The sequence below is a fragment of the Macrotis lagotis genome, chromosome X (assembly GCF_037893015.1).
Source record: "Macrotis lagotis isolate mMagLag1 chromosome X, bilby.v1.9.chrom.fasta, whole genome shotgun sequence".
Lineage (NCBI taxonomy): Eukaryota > Metazoa > Chordata > Mammalia > Peramelemorphia > Peramelidae > Macrotis > Macrotis lagotis.
The window spans coordinates 53810309-53824504 of NC_133666.1; the positions used below are offsets into that span (position 1 = coordinate 53810309).

The 14196-nt window shown below is 36.0% G+C and overlaps 1 protein-coding gene across 1 annotated transcript in view; it reads left to right on the forward strand.

Annotated features, from left to right (window-relative positions):
• LOC141498669 (connector enhancer of kinase suppressor of ras 2-like) overlaps positions 1–14196 on the forward strand; it is a 392492-nt gene that overhangs the window by 153056 nt on the left and 225240 nt on the right. The window contains exon 7 of the mRNA XM_074201839.1: positions 4084–4152. Coding sequence (XP_074057940.1) covers positions 4084–4152 — 69 coding nt within the window. The remainder of the gene's footprint in view (positions 1–4083; positions 4153–14196) is intronic.

Sequence of the window (14196 nt, forward strand, 5' to 3'; positions counted from 1 at the left end):
ATAAATACGTATTGACTTGAACAAGGCAGGGTAATGTTGTTTAGGTCTGACCTGAAGAAAGAATAGTATTGCTAAATGGCCACAATAGGAAAAAAATGAGCAAATTCATGTATTAACTTACACATTTCTCTTGAAATAATAATAGTAAACATAACTGACATATCAAAAATTAGCTAATTAATTTAAAATTAAGTTGAAATTTAAATTATTTTTTAAAAATTAAAATAAAGTTTTAAAATAACAATAATAACGATAATAATAATAATAATGATAATTAAAAGTTATTAGAGAACCCTGATGGACAAATTTGTGACATAGACATTGAAGTCCTACTCCCACTGTTAGGTTATTCAGGGTTCTAGAAGGCCATGCTGATATGATAAAAATTTTGGCAGATCATATCAAGATGGAAATACTACACATCTATCCATGGCAGATACTTTGTCTAAAGATTTAGCTTAGCAGATTGGTCACAAAGTGATGATTGGTTTACTCACAACAACTCTGTAAAATCATCTTAAGTCATAGGATTACAATCTGCATCAGTGATAGGAATTAACCTCACTGATCGAATGACAGCTCCACGAATTATTAAAGTGCTGTAAATAGCTAATTTTATTACATAAAATGTATGTCATAGTGACACACAATGTGAAATAGCTTTTTGCAACATACTGAGTTGCTTATCTTTTGTTCATGACTGACAGGTGTAGTAGATAGGTTTTGCCTCTCTATCTCAACCTTGAATCTGCTAATAACTGAAATTTCTCCATTAAAGATTTATTACTTTGGACTAATCTTTACTCTTTGTCAGACTAAAAAAATTTAAATGCTCTAGTAAATATTAAGTAAAATATTAAGTGTTTGACTTATTAGGGAAAATAGGTTTCTTGGGGATGAGATAGCCCTAGCATCATGGCAGCACTAGGAGAAAAGATTGGAGAAAGGGCATGGATGAATTATTCAGTAGATGCAGAAGGCATCTATAGATAAGTAACCATTCCAGCCATTCTGTCTCAGCCAATGCATCTCTTAACCTGGTCTCCAGCCTCTTAGGAGAAGAGAAGAAGAACCATTTCATCATAATAGTCTCCAACTGCTGAAGTGAGGAATCAATCCAACAAGTTTCTAGCCTGGTCTCCTGCCATGGAGGAAGGAGACTAGCATTAATTTTTTTGTTCCCAGTTCTTCCTCATTCATCTGAACTGTTCAGAACTCTGAAAGGTCTCCATCCTAAGGTCATAACTCTATTGATATTGAAAATCATTCTGAAATTTTTCCCTAATGATTATCAAATTCCATTCTGGTCACATACCCTCCCTATCATAGTGATTCTGAACCCCATAGATCATCATTCAAACCTTATTTCCTATCTTCATCTACTTAATTCCTTATCCCCATTCACTTCTGTGCTTACCATATCCTTCCCCAAAATTACCCACTCATCCCACTGTGCCCTCTGAAATGCTTATTTTATGGGCAAATAAATTGCCTTCATATTAAATCTTTTCCTTTCCCATTTCTTCCATCTTCTGTCTCTTACTGTAACTTGGCTCCCTTTTGATGGCCACTCTTTACAGCATTGACTTTATTTTTCACTCATTTCCTCCACCTCACTGGTCAAAATGAAGGAGTTGGAAAACTTTTTGTTCCTCAGTGCTGCTTCCAAGTTCTTCCTCTACCACCATGATTCAATAACCTCTTTTGACACTCCAAAGGTTTACTCAATCCATTTCAACTACCCAATTAAAATTTGGGTAGTTATTGCTAACAGACCTCCAGGACATTTCCCTTCCTTCTTCAATGAGTTCAGTATCTGGCTCACAATCTTTCTCTCCTCCCCTCCTCCTGCCCTTTACAGGAGGGGATTTCAACACAGATATTGATACTCCTTCAAATACTCCAACCTCCCACTTCCTCAGCTCACTTATTTCCAATGCTCTACTCCTACTCCTCTATTTCACTTCAACCTCTGTGACTATCACCCTTCATCTTACCATCACCAACAAATATAACACTTTCGTGTTCGTAGCTGAAATTCTTTTATCTGATCACAATGTATTGACATTCTCTCTCTCTCTCTCTCTCTCTCTCTCTCTCTCTCTCTCTCTCTCCTTTTCAATACCTAATATCACCTCAGTACATCATATATTCATCTCTATCTTCTTGTGTCCCTCACTTTTTTAATGTAATGTAGAAAGAACCCCTTTCTCCCATGTTAAAATATAGTAAAGCCAAATGTGATTCACCTATGGGAAGGGTGTTGCAAGGTTCTGTCCATAATACCCCCTCTCTGCTTCTTCTCCATTACCTCTGCCATATTGCCACTCTTCACCTCTGTCTTCTTGTGTCCATTCAGAAAGAAGTTTACTGGTCACTCTCTTGTCAGTCTGTTGTTGCTGCTGTCCTTGCCTGCTGTATTTATTTACTCCTCTTAAATGTCTGTTTTGGGGGGTATTTGAGAAGCACATAATCTATTCAATTCTGGTTTTTGTTTGAAACATTTCCAAACTCTTCCTTATTGTTGAAAGTTCATTTTTTCATATATAGTTAGGTTCTCTTTTGCAGGATAGGCTGCATCCTATTGCAATGTCCTGGAATTCTAAGGCCTAATGCTTCTGAAGGTCAGCCCTCCTACTGAAGACTTTCTGCCCCTATGCTGAGGTCAGTGCTATCTGTGGAAGATTTCACACACACATATACATACACAAACACACACACACACACACACACACACACACACACACCTGTCTCTTGGTATATCATATACTTAAAGAATGTCTACTTCAAGTCCATTCTTTAAACCTGTTCCCTTTCTCTCACCATCATCCCAAAAGAAAGCAAGAAAATTAGGATAGTCTAATTGATCATGGAATCATCCATGTAGAACTTGTTCATTTTACCCTTTTCTTAACTAAATACATGATTTTAGTGTAGAAACTCTGTGGCATTTATTTTAGATACTCAGAAATGTGTCTTTTAATTTCTTAATCCTCAGCTATTGTTCTCAGTAGGTAAACTTGCCAGGAAGGTGAGTTCTGTATTTATTTTCAAGCCAGTCTGTGGGTAAAATGAATGTAATGACTGAAAATCACTAAGTTTCCAAAGTACTTATATTCTAGTTCGGTGCTTCCCAATCTAAATTGTGCAATAGACCAGTAAAATATTTAAATTTTTTGCCATGAACTACTGTGCCCTCTGCAGCCTCAATTTTGTGGCTTTCCCAGTTCAATGGGAATAGCTTTTTTATATATCATGTTCTTTCCAATTTCTGTATTCATGTATTTAGCACGTATAGTTTCTAATGTTATAAATTCAGGCATCTTCATTCTTGAGGCTGGGACATCTAGTCCCTAGTCCATAGGGTTGTTTGTTTTTCAGTTATTTCCTCTATATAGGACTTTCTTAGCAAAGATACTGTAGTGGTCTTCCTCTTCTTTCTGTAGTTCATTTTACAGGTATAGAAACTGAGCCAACTAGGGTGAAGGTGCCCAGGGTCACATATAGCTAGTAAGTGTCTGAGGCTGATTTGAACTTGGGAAGATGAGTTTTCCTGATTCCAGGCCCAACACCTAGCCAATGAGTCACCTAGGTGTCTTAGTCCCTGTGGCACATTTGTGTAAGTTTGAGTCTTAACTCTTAAATTGGTTTCTATTTTCAATGTATGGTGTATTATGTATAATGTATGATGTGTCAGCATCTGTACAATCTGGGTAAATGTGCTTCTTTTTTTAATTAGTTGTGTTAATGCCTCCTCTTTTTATAACATTGACATTTTCCTTATAGTTTCCCCAACTTCAGTGGAACTCTCATTAGAAAAAGTAAAAAAAAAAAAGTAAGCAAAACTAACTGCAGTAGTGACTACACTTGACATAAATATGTGACATTTGGCAGCCATGGTCTTCTACTTCTCTGTGATTTATTTATATTCATGTCCTTTACATTATTATAGTCTTTGATGAAGATTTTTTTCTTCATTGATGTTGACATGTGTCAATGTTTAGAATCATGCTGATATTCTTTCTGATGGCTCTCCAAGCTCCTTGTTTAATATGTTTCCTCTTTTCTTTTTTTTTTTTTTAGCCCAGTGTTGACCAATGCAAACAAATTGATCCTGGAGATAAAGTGATCCAAGTTAATAATCAGACTGTGGTAAGTAGATTGAGTTTTGTATACTGTCCACTGTGGAAGAAATTGTTTATATTGGTTCTTATCCGTTATCAAAGATCAAAGCGACATCACTATATTAGAGACAAGTTATAGTGCATCTGGTTGTGGCTGCTCAGATCAATATAAGCTTGGAATGCTCTACCACAAGTCGGGCACAGATAGTCCATATGGACACGTGGGGTGGGGTACCAGTGTCTCCTAAGCTGTACATTCAATTCTAAAGTTCTTCAATGGGACCTTCAGGGTGGCTTTGTATTGCTTCTTCTGACGCCGTTGTGAGTGCTTGTGTTGTGTGAGCGCTCCATAAAATAGTCCTTTTGGCAAGTGTATTGCTAGCATTCTAGCCCATCATAGTTGTACTCTCTGTAGTAATGTTGGAATGCTCGGCAGCTTGGTTTGAGAACGACCCTCAGTGCAGTGTCTGGTCTCTTTTCCTGCCAGGTGATCTCCAGAATCTTCTTAAGACAGCTTAAATGGAAGCGATTCAATTTCCTGACATGATGCTGGTAGACTATCCAGGTTTCACAGGCATAGAACAATGAGTTCAGCAAAATGGTTCTGTGGACCTTTAGTTTGGTAGTCAATTTAACACTTCTTCTCTCTCATATTTTCTTTTGGAGCCTGTTTATGTATAGGGCAGGAGAAATATAGACTATCAAGCTGGAAAGAACCCTACATAACATCTAGCCTAATCCATTCATTTTACAGATAAAGAGACTGAGGTCCAAAGTGTCTTATCTAAGGTCATTAAGATAGCAAGTAGAAGAATTAGGCTTTTAATTCATTTTGTAGAATTTTCAAATGGCTTGCTTATTCCAGAATAATAGATGATGGGGTTACTCATTGAATTGATTTATATACTTATGATAATGTTAAGGATTTTTCTGATCTGAGGGAGCTTATGATGCTAAGGCAAAAGTACAAACAAGCTCTTAGCCTGGATCATGAAGTAAAAAGACCACAGTTAGCCAAGGAGAAAAAGTCATCTGTCAGGGCTGGTTGAAGAAGCCAATTTGCATCATTGTTAGGTTAAAGACAGGTCTCAGAACCAAGTTAACCCAGACCGGTAATAAGTCTCTCAGGAATGAGGCATAAAAAAGACTCAGAGGCAATCAGATTTGTTGGTGAACTCTTTAGACATTTTTCTCCATAATCATCACAATAGCATTTAGTAGAAAACTAACATAGGTATGCCAATGGCCAGAATTTGGTACACCAGCTTGAAAGAGCATGGCAGAAAGAATTTGTCAAACTAAAGCAAACAACTTTGGATTTCAACATTTCATTTCAGGTATCTTTTTCTCTTCAATGGAGAAAGTTGCCTGTTTCTAAAGTCATACTAACATTCCACCATTCATTCAACAAATATTTAGTAAGAAAAAACATGCTTATTTGGTAACAAATACTGTGAACTAAATGGGGGGGTAAGACATATTAAAATAGCCTTTGGCCTCCTTATCCATTTCTACAGTGTCCTGGATCCTTTGTGCCCTCCCTCCTGCCTCATCTTCTGACTGCTGCTACAGGTGCTCTGGGCTGAAGGGAAGAAAGAAGTATCAGGCCCTCTCCCATGTTCCTGATATTTTGGGAAATACTCTTAATCTTCACAAGAGCATAGCAGAGGCAATTAAGGAGGTCACTCTGCCTTTTGCTACATCATTGAATACTTGTTTCCAAAACTCATATTTTCTATCTTTTCAATTTATGATTGCTCCTCCCAATTAGGGATGGGATAGGGACTTATTTGGTAAGGGTTCTTCAGGATAGCATAAAACAAAATAAATTAACAATTTCTGGGGACATTGAAAGCTTTAGATACATGAGCTATATATTTTCCACAATCTTTCATTTTACCTTTCCTGTTTTTGTTTCTTTTAAAACTATATAACCAAATCAGTAAAACAGTCTGGCTCCCTGAGGTCTGGAAACTCATTAATTACACTTGAAAATAAGATGCCAAAAGTGGTAAATAAACATTTTAAGGACAAACTCTCTAAGGAGTTCATTTCATTCCATCAGGTCAGTCTTAATCTAAGACTAAAATTAAAAATACCAATAAGTTCATTGCCACAGCCTTGATAAAAGATGATATAAAGCACAGTTTTCATGATGATTTTTATCCATGTAGGGCTCTCACCGATTATCAAGATGAAATGAATTATTTAAGAAATAGACCAAACTCTGTGTTCCTTTTACTGAAAATGTGGATACCTCACATGGAACACCTAGGTTTAAAGGAAAAACAATCCAAGTGTATCTTTCTAACCATGAGCAGTCTTAAAAGCCCAGGGAGTTAAGTGATGGAGAAGGAAATTGGTTATGGTTAACAACTAATTTAAAAGGCAAACGATCAATCATTTTCCCAAATATGTATAAAGGTGCATAGTTAGAGAGCATTCTCTGAGAAGGAAAATTTGTCAATGTGTATAGAGGTTAAATTGCTCCACTAAGATCTGGTAATCTCACACTGCACTCTACCACAAAATAATGCACTCTGAGAAATCAAGTCCTAATTCTTTGGATACAATTCTTTGACTTAGGAGGACTTAGACACTGAGGAAGAACAGGGATAGTGGAGGGATGAGTTGTTTTTCCCTTGCCCTAGAGAAGATCTCATAACAAAGGCTAAATGAGAAGAGATGCTGATGTCTATAGTTGAGCTTGGAGAGCTGGGTTGAGGGACAATAGAACAGTATCTGTTGCTGATGTTTTTGTCTCCTCCTTCACCATCCAAAGTGAGTTCTCCCCAAAAGTGGCCTGGAAAATAATCCCCTTTTCATCCTGGAGGATGGAGAGTGTTATGTTTGTTGCTAACTTTTAATACACAGATTGTTCAGTTCAATAGAGGAGAAAGAAAGTCTTGGCATTTCTAGTAGTCAGAAGGAGCTTGCTGTCACATAGAATGTTGCTGACAATATCTGTTATTGCGTTCGCGAGTAGGACAGGGTTTGACATGAGCTTCATATTTAAAAACCCCCTGATTGGCTATTGGGACACCTGAATACAAACATTCTCACCATAATTTGTTATTTGCTTCTCTTAGCATGACTCTATAATTAATTAATGGGCCTTCTATTCACATTGGAAATTTGCCTTTGTAAGTTCACTGACTTGAATTTTTGTTCCACTTTGGAAAGGAAGGAAACAAGAATTTATTATGCACCTACAATGTTCAGAAACTGTCTTAAGTGTTTTGCCAACATTATCTCCTTTGATCCACATAACAGCTCTGGGATATATGTACTATTACTCCCATTTTACACATGAGGAAATTGAGATAGAGGCAAACTTAGTGACTTGGCCAGACTTACACAGCTATGGAGCTCTGAGGCTAGATTTGAACTTAGATCCTTCTGACTCCAGGTCCTTCTGACTCCTCTCTGCCACCTAGTTGCCTTGAAACTAGTCAAATATGGAAATATGTTTTGTATGACTACACAAGTATAATCTTTACCAAATCACTTGCTTTCTCAATGAGGGAGGAGACCACAGAGTGAGGAAGAGAATTTGGAACTCAAACTTTAAAAAAAAATGAATGTTAAAAAAAATTTACATGTAATTAGAAAATAATTAAATATTCAAAAACATTTAAAAGGAACAAACCTGAAAAACTAGTCAATTAGTCAGTAAGCCATTATTGAGTGTTAACTATGTGCCAGTCATTATACTAAGCACTCCTAATACAAATGAAGTCAAGGAGGATAAAGAGACTAAGGCATGGGTTAGAATTGTACCATACTAGAGCCATTTTGCTTCAGATTTGCAATATTTTACTTTCCTCTTAAATATCACTGAATTGATGGTTTTTAAGATAACTTCCTTAATGAACAAAAAAATCATTTTCTAATTGTATACTTTAGTAAGATTAATTTTCTTTAAAAAGGCCTTCTCACACTAAAAACAAACTCATCAGATCCCTATTGCCTATGGAATAAAATTCATATTCTTTAGCCTGGCATTCAAGGCCCCTTAGAATCCAGCTTCACCTGATTCTTTCAGCATTTTGCCATTACAAGTCTCAGCTATTGCTAGGTTTTTTGGTTGTCCTTAGAAGAGGTTAGGAGCATTCCTAACATTCTCTAGCTGCCGTTTTATTTCCTTTCTGCTCATTGATCCTGCTCTGCTTTCATCATCATCCACAGCATCCTTCTAAGCTCAAAGTGAGCAGGGTAGGGGTTGAAAGAGATTTTAGAGTCAGAGGACACAAGGGAAAAGTGGCTGAGCTGGGGATTTGTGTGACCTAGGGCAGATTATATAACTTCCTTTCTCAACTGAAAAATGAAGGGATTCAACTAGATGACCCTGGAGTTCTTATGCAGTTTTACGTCTCTGGTTCTTCCTCATACCCCTCTTTGTGCCCCACCTCTATAACTAGGACATGGAACCTTTTGGAATATTTGAGCACATTCCTGGGTTCCTTCAAATTCCTCTAGTTGTTACTTTCTAGGATCACTTTTTTTGCCACTTACCATCCACTATCTTTTGTTCTTCTATTTGGGGGATATATTTCCTGTCTCCTTACCTGGTTTCTAATCTTGCTGTCAGAGCCCAAGTCTTATACATCTCTGTATCCCCCACAGTGCCTTGCCTAAAGATGCTTAGTAAATGTTTGTCACTTGATTTGTTAGTGTCAGATTTTTATAAAGAATTTAAGTATGATAAAGCAAAAGATGAAAGGAGTTAGAAGGTCAAAGGATCACAGACCTTTATCTTTTATTTACGGACTAGATGACTTTAGGCAAGTCAGTTAACCAATGTCCTCTCCCCGACTGCCTCATCTCTATAATGGAGAAAACATGCGTGGATCTCTCTCTCTCTCTCTCTCTCTCTCTCTCTCTCTCTCTCTCTCTCTCTCTCTCTCTCTCTCTTTATCTATACACACATGTATAGACATATCTTTTAGCATTGTTGTAAGGATCAAATGAGATAGATAATAGATGTGAAAGTGCTCTAAAAAATGGAAAGAGTTTTATGCTTCATATGTAAAGTATTATTATTGAAAATAGAAAATTTCTTTGGTTGAAATGATCTTTGCTATACAAAGCACTTGATCCATAGGGGGGGAAGAATTGTAGCTGTGGGTGTATGGTGCCATAAAATTGTAGTCATTCTTTTCTATCCTTTTAACTCACCCAACTTTTCACAAAATAGCTATATTGTCATGGAATTACATGGGCCTGAAATTCAAAGCCTCAATTCAAGATATTGCCTTACCCGTTGTGGAGAATAACCACATGAATATTCTAAAGCTTCCATATTGAATTCTATTTTAAAATTTTTTTCCATTAAAAGCTAAGTAGTGGTTACCTTTGCTGAAAGCTAAGAAACAAAAACTCTAGGGGAGGGGGAAATTGTTTCTCTGTCAAGGCGAGTAATACTGTAAAGTCTGGTGATTTCCCTACTGTGTAGATAGCATATCAGATCCTGTTTTCCATTCCTTTCAATTGAATGAGTGCGAATGTTAATCTGTATACCTTCCTCACAGTGAACAATAATAAATAAAGGAACCAATTCCAGTGAAAGTGATTGAAATGTTTTAGTGAAATTATGTGTAGAAGGATTCCTGGATATAGCATATTAAATAGATAAATATTTGAAGACCATCTTGTAATATACCATGCTTGCCACAGACAGCTATGATTCTCCCTGAATATTGTATTTTTCTATCATCCCCAAATTAGTTTTATTGTGGAATTAAAGATAAATTTTTTTTGTGAAATCTCCTTATTGCTTTGGAAACCAAATTGCTTCTGAATTAGCTGGATATTTAGAAAGGAGAACAAGATTGGGTCATTTGGCACCTGGTTTCTACCTAAGGTAGAAAGGTACCTCCAGGAAGTGTAGAACAAAATATAAAATGCTTAGGAGTGTTTGGGCTTGAAAACGAAGCTTTACATTTGAAAAATGAGGCCTTAATAGAATGAATTCTAATGGAGGTTCAAGAAATTAAATTTAATCTAGTTTGGATAGTCAGTTATGATTTTTTTCAGTTGACTTAGAAGAGCTTGCTAAACCCTATGGCCTGGCCAGTCATCATTCTTAGGTGACTTCCTTTAAGTGAATATCTCTCCTGTTATTTGCCAACAATTTGCTCATCTTCACTCCTTTCCATTCTTCCTTTTTATCATAGACTCCTGTTCAATCTGACAGTGGAGGGGAAGTGGAGGGAATAACAATAAGAAGAATAAAAATAACAATAGCATTTCTAAAATACCTACTAAGTGCCAGGTCACTGCCCCAAATGCTTTTGCCCGCGATTATTATCTTATTTCAAAACTAAGCTGGGTTGAGAGTCAGAACTAGAAGTCTATCCTTCTGACTCTCAACCCACTTTAGTTTTGAGGAATTCTCAACAAGAAACTTGTTCGTTCTGGACCGTCACTGCCGTATCTGTACAATGAAAAGTTAAAGACCTCATTCTCACAGTTCCTTATAGCAATAGCAATAATGTAATTCCCAATAATTAGTATTTCTAGAGTGTTTTTAAGGTTTGCAAAGCATTTACCAATATTTTCTCATTTCATTCTCACAACAAACCAGGGAGGTAGATGTTATTATTATCGCCATCTTACATATGGGAAATTGAAAGCCGACAGAAGTTAAGTGACTCTCTCAGAGTCCCACAGTCGCTAAGTGCTTGAGGCCAGATTTGAGCTGAGGTGTTGCTGACTCCAGGTCCAACACTCATATCTACTCTTGCATCTCCCAGCTGCTTCTTTGATTGCATCACCCCTAAATTTTATTACATATGCATGATTAGTTTTTCAGCTTAAGTTTATAAAGTAATCTTTTCCCCTCTACCCTGTGCTAAATTTCAATCTATTTGTTTTAGACTACATTTCTTGAATAGCATCCTGTTTTCCAAGGCCTACCCACCCCTCTTGGGTCATTTGCATATTTAATGAGCTTTTTATTCTTTCTTGTAGGTCATTGAAGAAAATATAAATAACTTTAGGTTCAGGAAAAAGATATCCTTTATGCTACTAATGAATCAAAAATTTTCTTATCAGATTCTCCATCTAATACAGGGATCTTAACCTAGGTTACTTTGAACTCTTTTTAACCTTTTAATAGTTGTATTTCAATATACCTGGTTTTCTTTGCAATCCGATATATTTAATGTGTTCTGGGAAAGAATCTATAGGTTTCTCCAGCCTGTACAAGGGACCCATGTCATACAAAGAGATTAAGAGCCCCCATCTAGTGGTATACTAGTCTTAAATTGTGTTATCTAAACTGTTTTTTCTGAATTTGGTGATGGATATGTCTTAAAGAACATAAACTAAATCAAAATATCAAGATATCATTATCTATCACTTCAGTCTTCCAAACAATACTTTTATAAAAAGTCCAGTAAATAGACCCTTAAAGTGTTTATTTAATACCTGTGCTCTTTGCTAGATATTTCTCTTATACAGAGAAATGCAAGACTTGGGCTCCACCCTCAAGTAGCTTATGTTGTTTGGAATATAAAGCAGCACTGTGTGAATAAGTAGCCATTTCTGCCTTGCCTTGTTATGTGCCAAAGGAATGGTATAGGCAATTACCACTCTAGGAGTTTCAGAAGGAAGTGATAGGCAATTACCACTCTAAGCTTGGAAGACATAAACTTCATGGAGGATGTGAGATTTTAATTGGACCTGAATTCATCTGAAGAAAGATGATGGAGAAGTGTATTCCAGGCAGGGGAAATGGAATGAACAAACCTACAGAGGTGAGAATTTACAAGATACAAGTTACAGGCATCCAGTTAGAAAGATTTGACTGAGGTTAGGAATATATGACCTGAAGCATCAGAACATCCTTTAGGAAGCAAATTCCCAAACTGTTGGAACAATGTAATGACCTTTCTTTTTATCCTCATATCTAATCTCTTTCTCTGTGCTTTTTGAAAGTTGTTTTCATTCACTGCTACTCTATTTTTATACATATTCTCTATTTTTATATACTCCTTTTACCTCCCATACAAATGTCATATTTTTGTTTCATGTCATTATTTAATTCATGTGATTTCTTTCTCATTTCTCCCTTGCTTTTTTAAACATGGGGATAGGTTCTTTTAGTACCATCTTGTTCTCTTGATCAATTTACCCATATACCTTCTTCCTATGGAATGTTTTGAGTGAGTTACAGCTTGTCAAATGTGCTTTTTGGAGACTTTTTTTCCTATGTGAAATTTTCCTTGGAATTAACTGAAATCTTGATTGCTACAATTTAAGCTCATTTCCCATAATCTCCTCTCAGTGAAGATGGAGAAGTGCTAGTTGCAACCATTCTTTACCATGACTATTTACTGACAGAATCTTGAGCCTCAACCTTCTCTTTAGCTTAAAAATTACCTAACTCTTCTAAACTTCTCTTAAGGATCTAACTTCCAATACAATTTTTCTTCTATGGGTCTAAGACTGTCTAAAGTCTCCTCTCCATTTGCTTCTTCCTCTTTTTCCTTTTCCTCCTCTTGCTCACTTAGAATTGAAACATTGAATGAACAAATACTGTGCATAGTATTGGGATTAAATGTTCATTATATTTGCTTCTTAAATATTTTGCATATTACAAAAATGTAATTATCATGACTGGCCCTCCTCTCAGAAAGTCCTAAAGTCAAACTGATCTCTGTTATGTGTTAGTTGTATGTAAAATGTATATATAGTAATATATATGTACAAAGACACACACATACATATATATACATATATATATAATTATATATAGGCAAGTTACTTAATCTCTCAGTGTTCCAGGTAAAGTTTTAATATTATAAATTATGGAGGAATTACCAGTCTGAATCAGTGAAGGGAGCTTCTATAACTTGATCTCTCCTCACTGTTAAAATCACAAGTCCAGATGGAAAACAAAGAAAGAAAGAAAAATAAAATAACATTTTTTTACATATTCTTAATACTGCTGAGGTACTCTGGACTGTTTTGGGGTCAAATTCACCATTACTTAAGTTAGATACTCTCTAGCATCTATGCTATACTAAAGTATAAAGTCCATAGCTCTCACTCAAGAATTAACTCTTATAAAAATACTTACTAACTTTTTACTGTTGCAATACTTGTAGTAAACAACTTTGGCTCAAAGAGTTGGTTTTCATTGTTACTGTATGTATGCTTTACTAAGATCTATCATTAGTACATCAATTTCCTTGTCTGGGAACCTAGCCACAATCATTGTGGTAGTTGCACAGGGTTTTGAAAAGTTAACCAAAGAGACATCTATGGTCTAGACCTTAATTTCTATTGTTTTGCCAATATTCTGAATTCTGAAAAAACTTTAAGAATTGTACAGATGACAATCACAAAAAAAATGGGCCATGAAATAATTCTTGCCCTTCACTGTTGTTCTGAAACCTTCAAACCCAAACAGATTTTGCTGTTGCTTAAAGGTTGTTTTCTTTTACTCTGAGCAGCCATTCCAGTGCTAACATTATTCCCTGAAACCAAAATCACAGTTTGTGAAATTACTGAGTAGCTATGGCTAAAGGAGAAGCCTAATCGAGGTGGGAATATAAAAGTCTTTCTCACGTAATATCTTTCAAAACAGAGAAAACTTTATTCATTGGCTCTCTGATTACTGATATAAAATAAAGCACAAAATAGAGACATGTGCTCACCAAAAATTACCACTGCCTTGGAGGAATCCAGAGAAGAGTTCTAATTAAAGGGAAATTCTTTCTATATGCTTAAGGTCCTCCAGGTGATCTTACTTGTAAATGAAATTATACTTTTACATCAAGTCTACCAACATTGAAGAGCCTCCAATATGAGACCCATAATCACTCAAGACTTTGCTGGTAGCTACCCACACAAGAACAAAATAGGCAGATAAAAAAAATTCCTGTTGTCTAACTCCAGATTATACTATGCAGTTAGATGGACAACACATAGAGCTCTTTTTTTACTGACATGTGTATCATTCACTATTTTTAATCAACCTAAGCATCATCCTGAAACATAGGTCTAAGTACCTAAATGCATATAACACATACAGACATTTGTCATTGTGTAGCTGTTTTTCAAT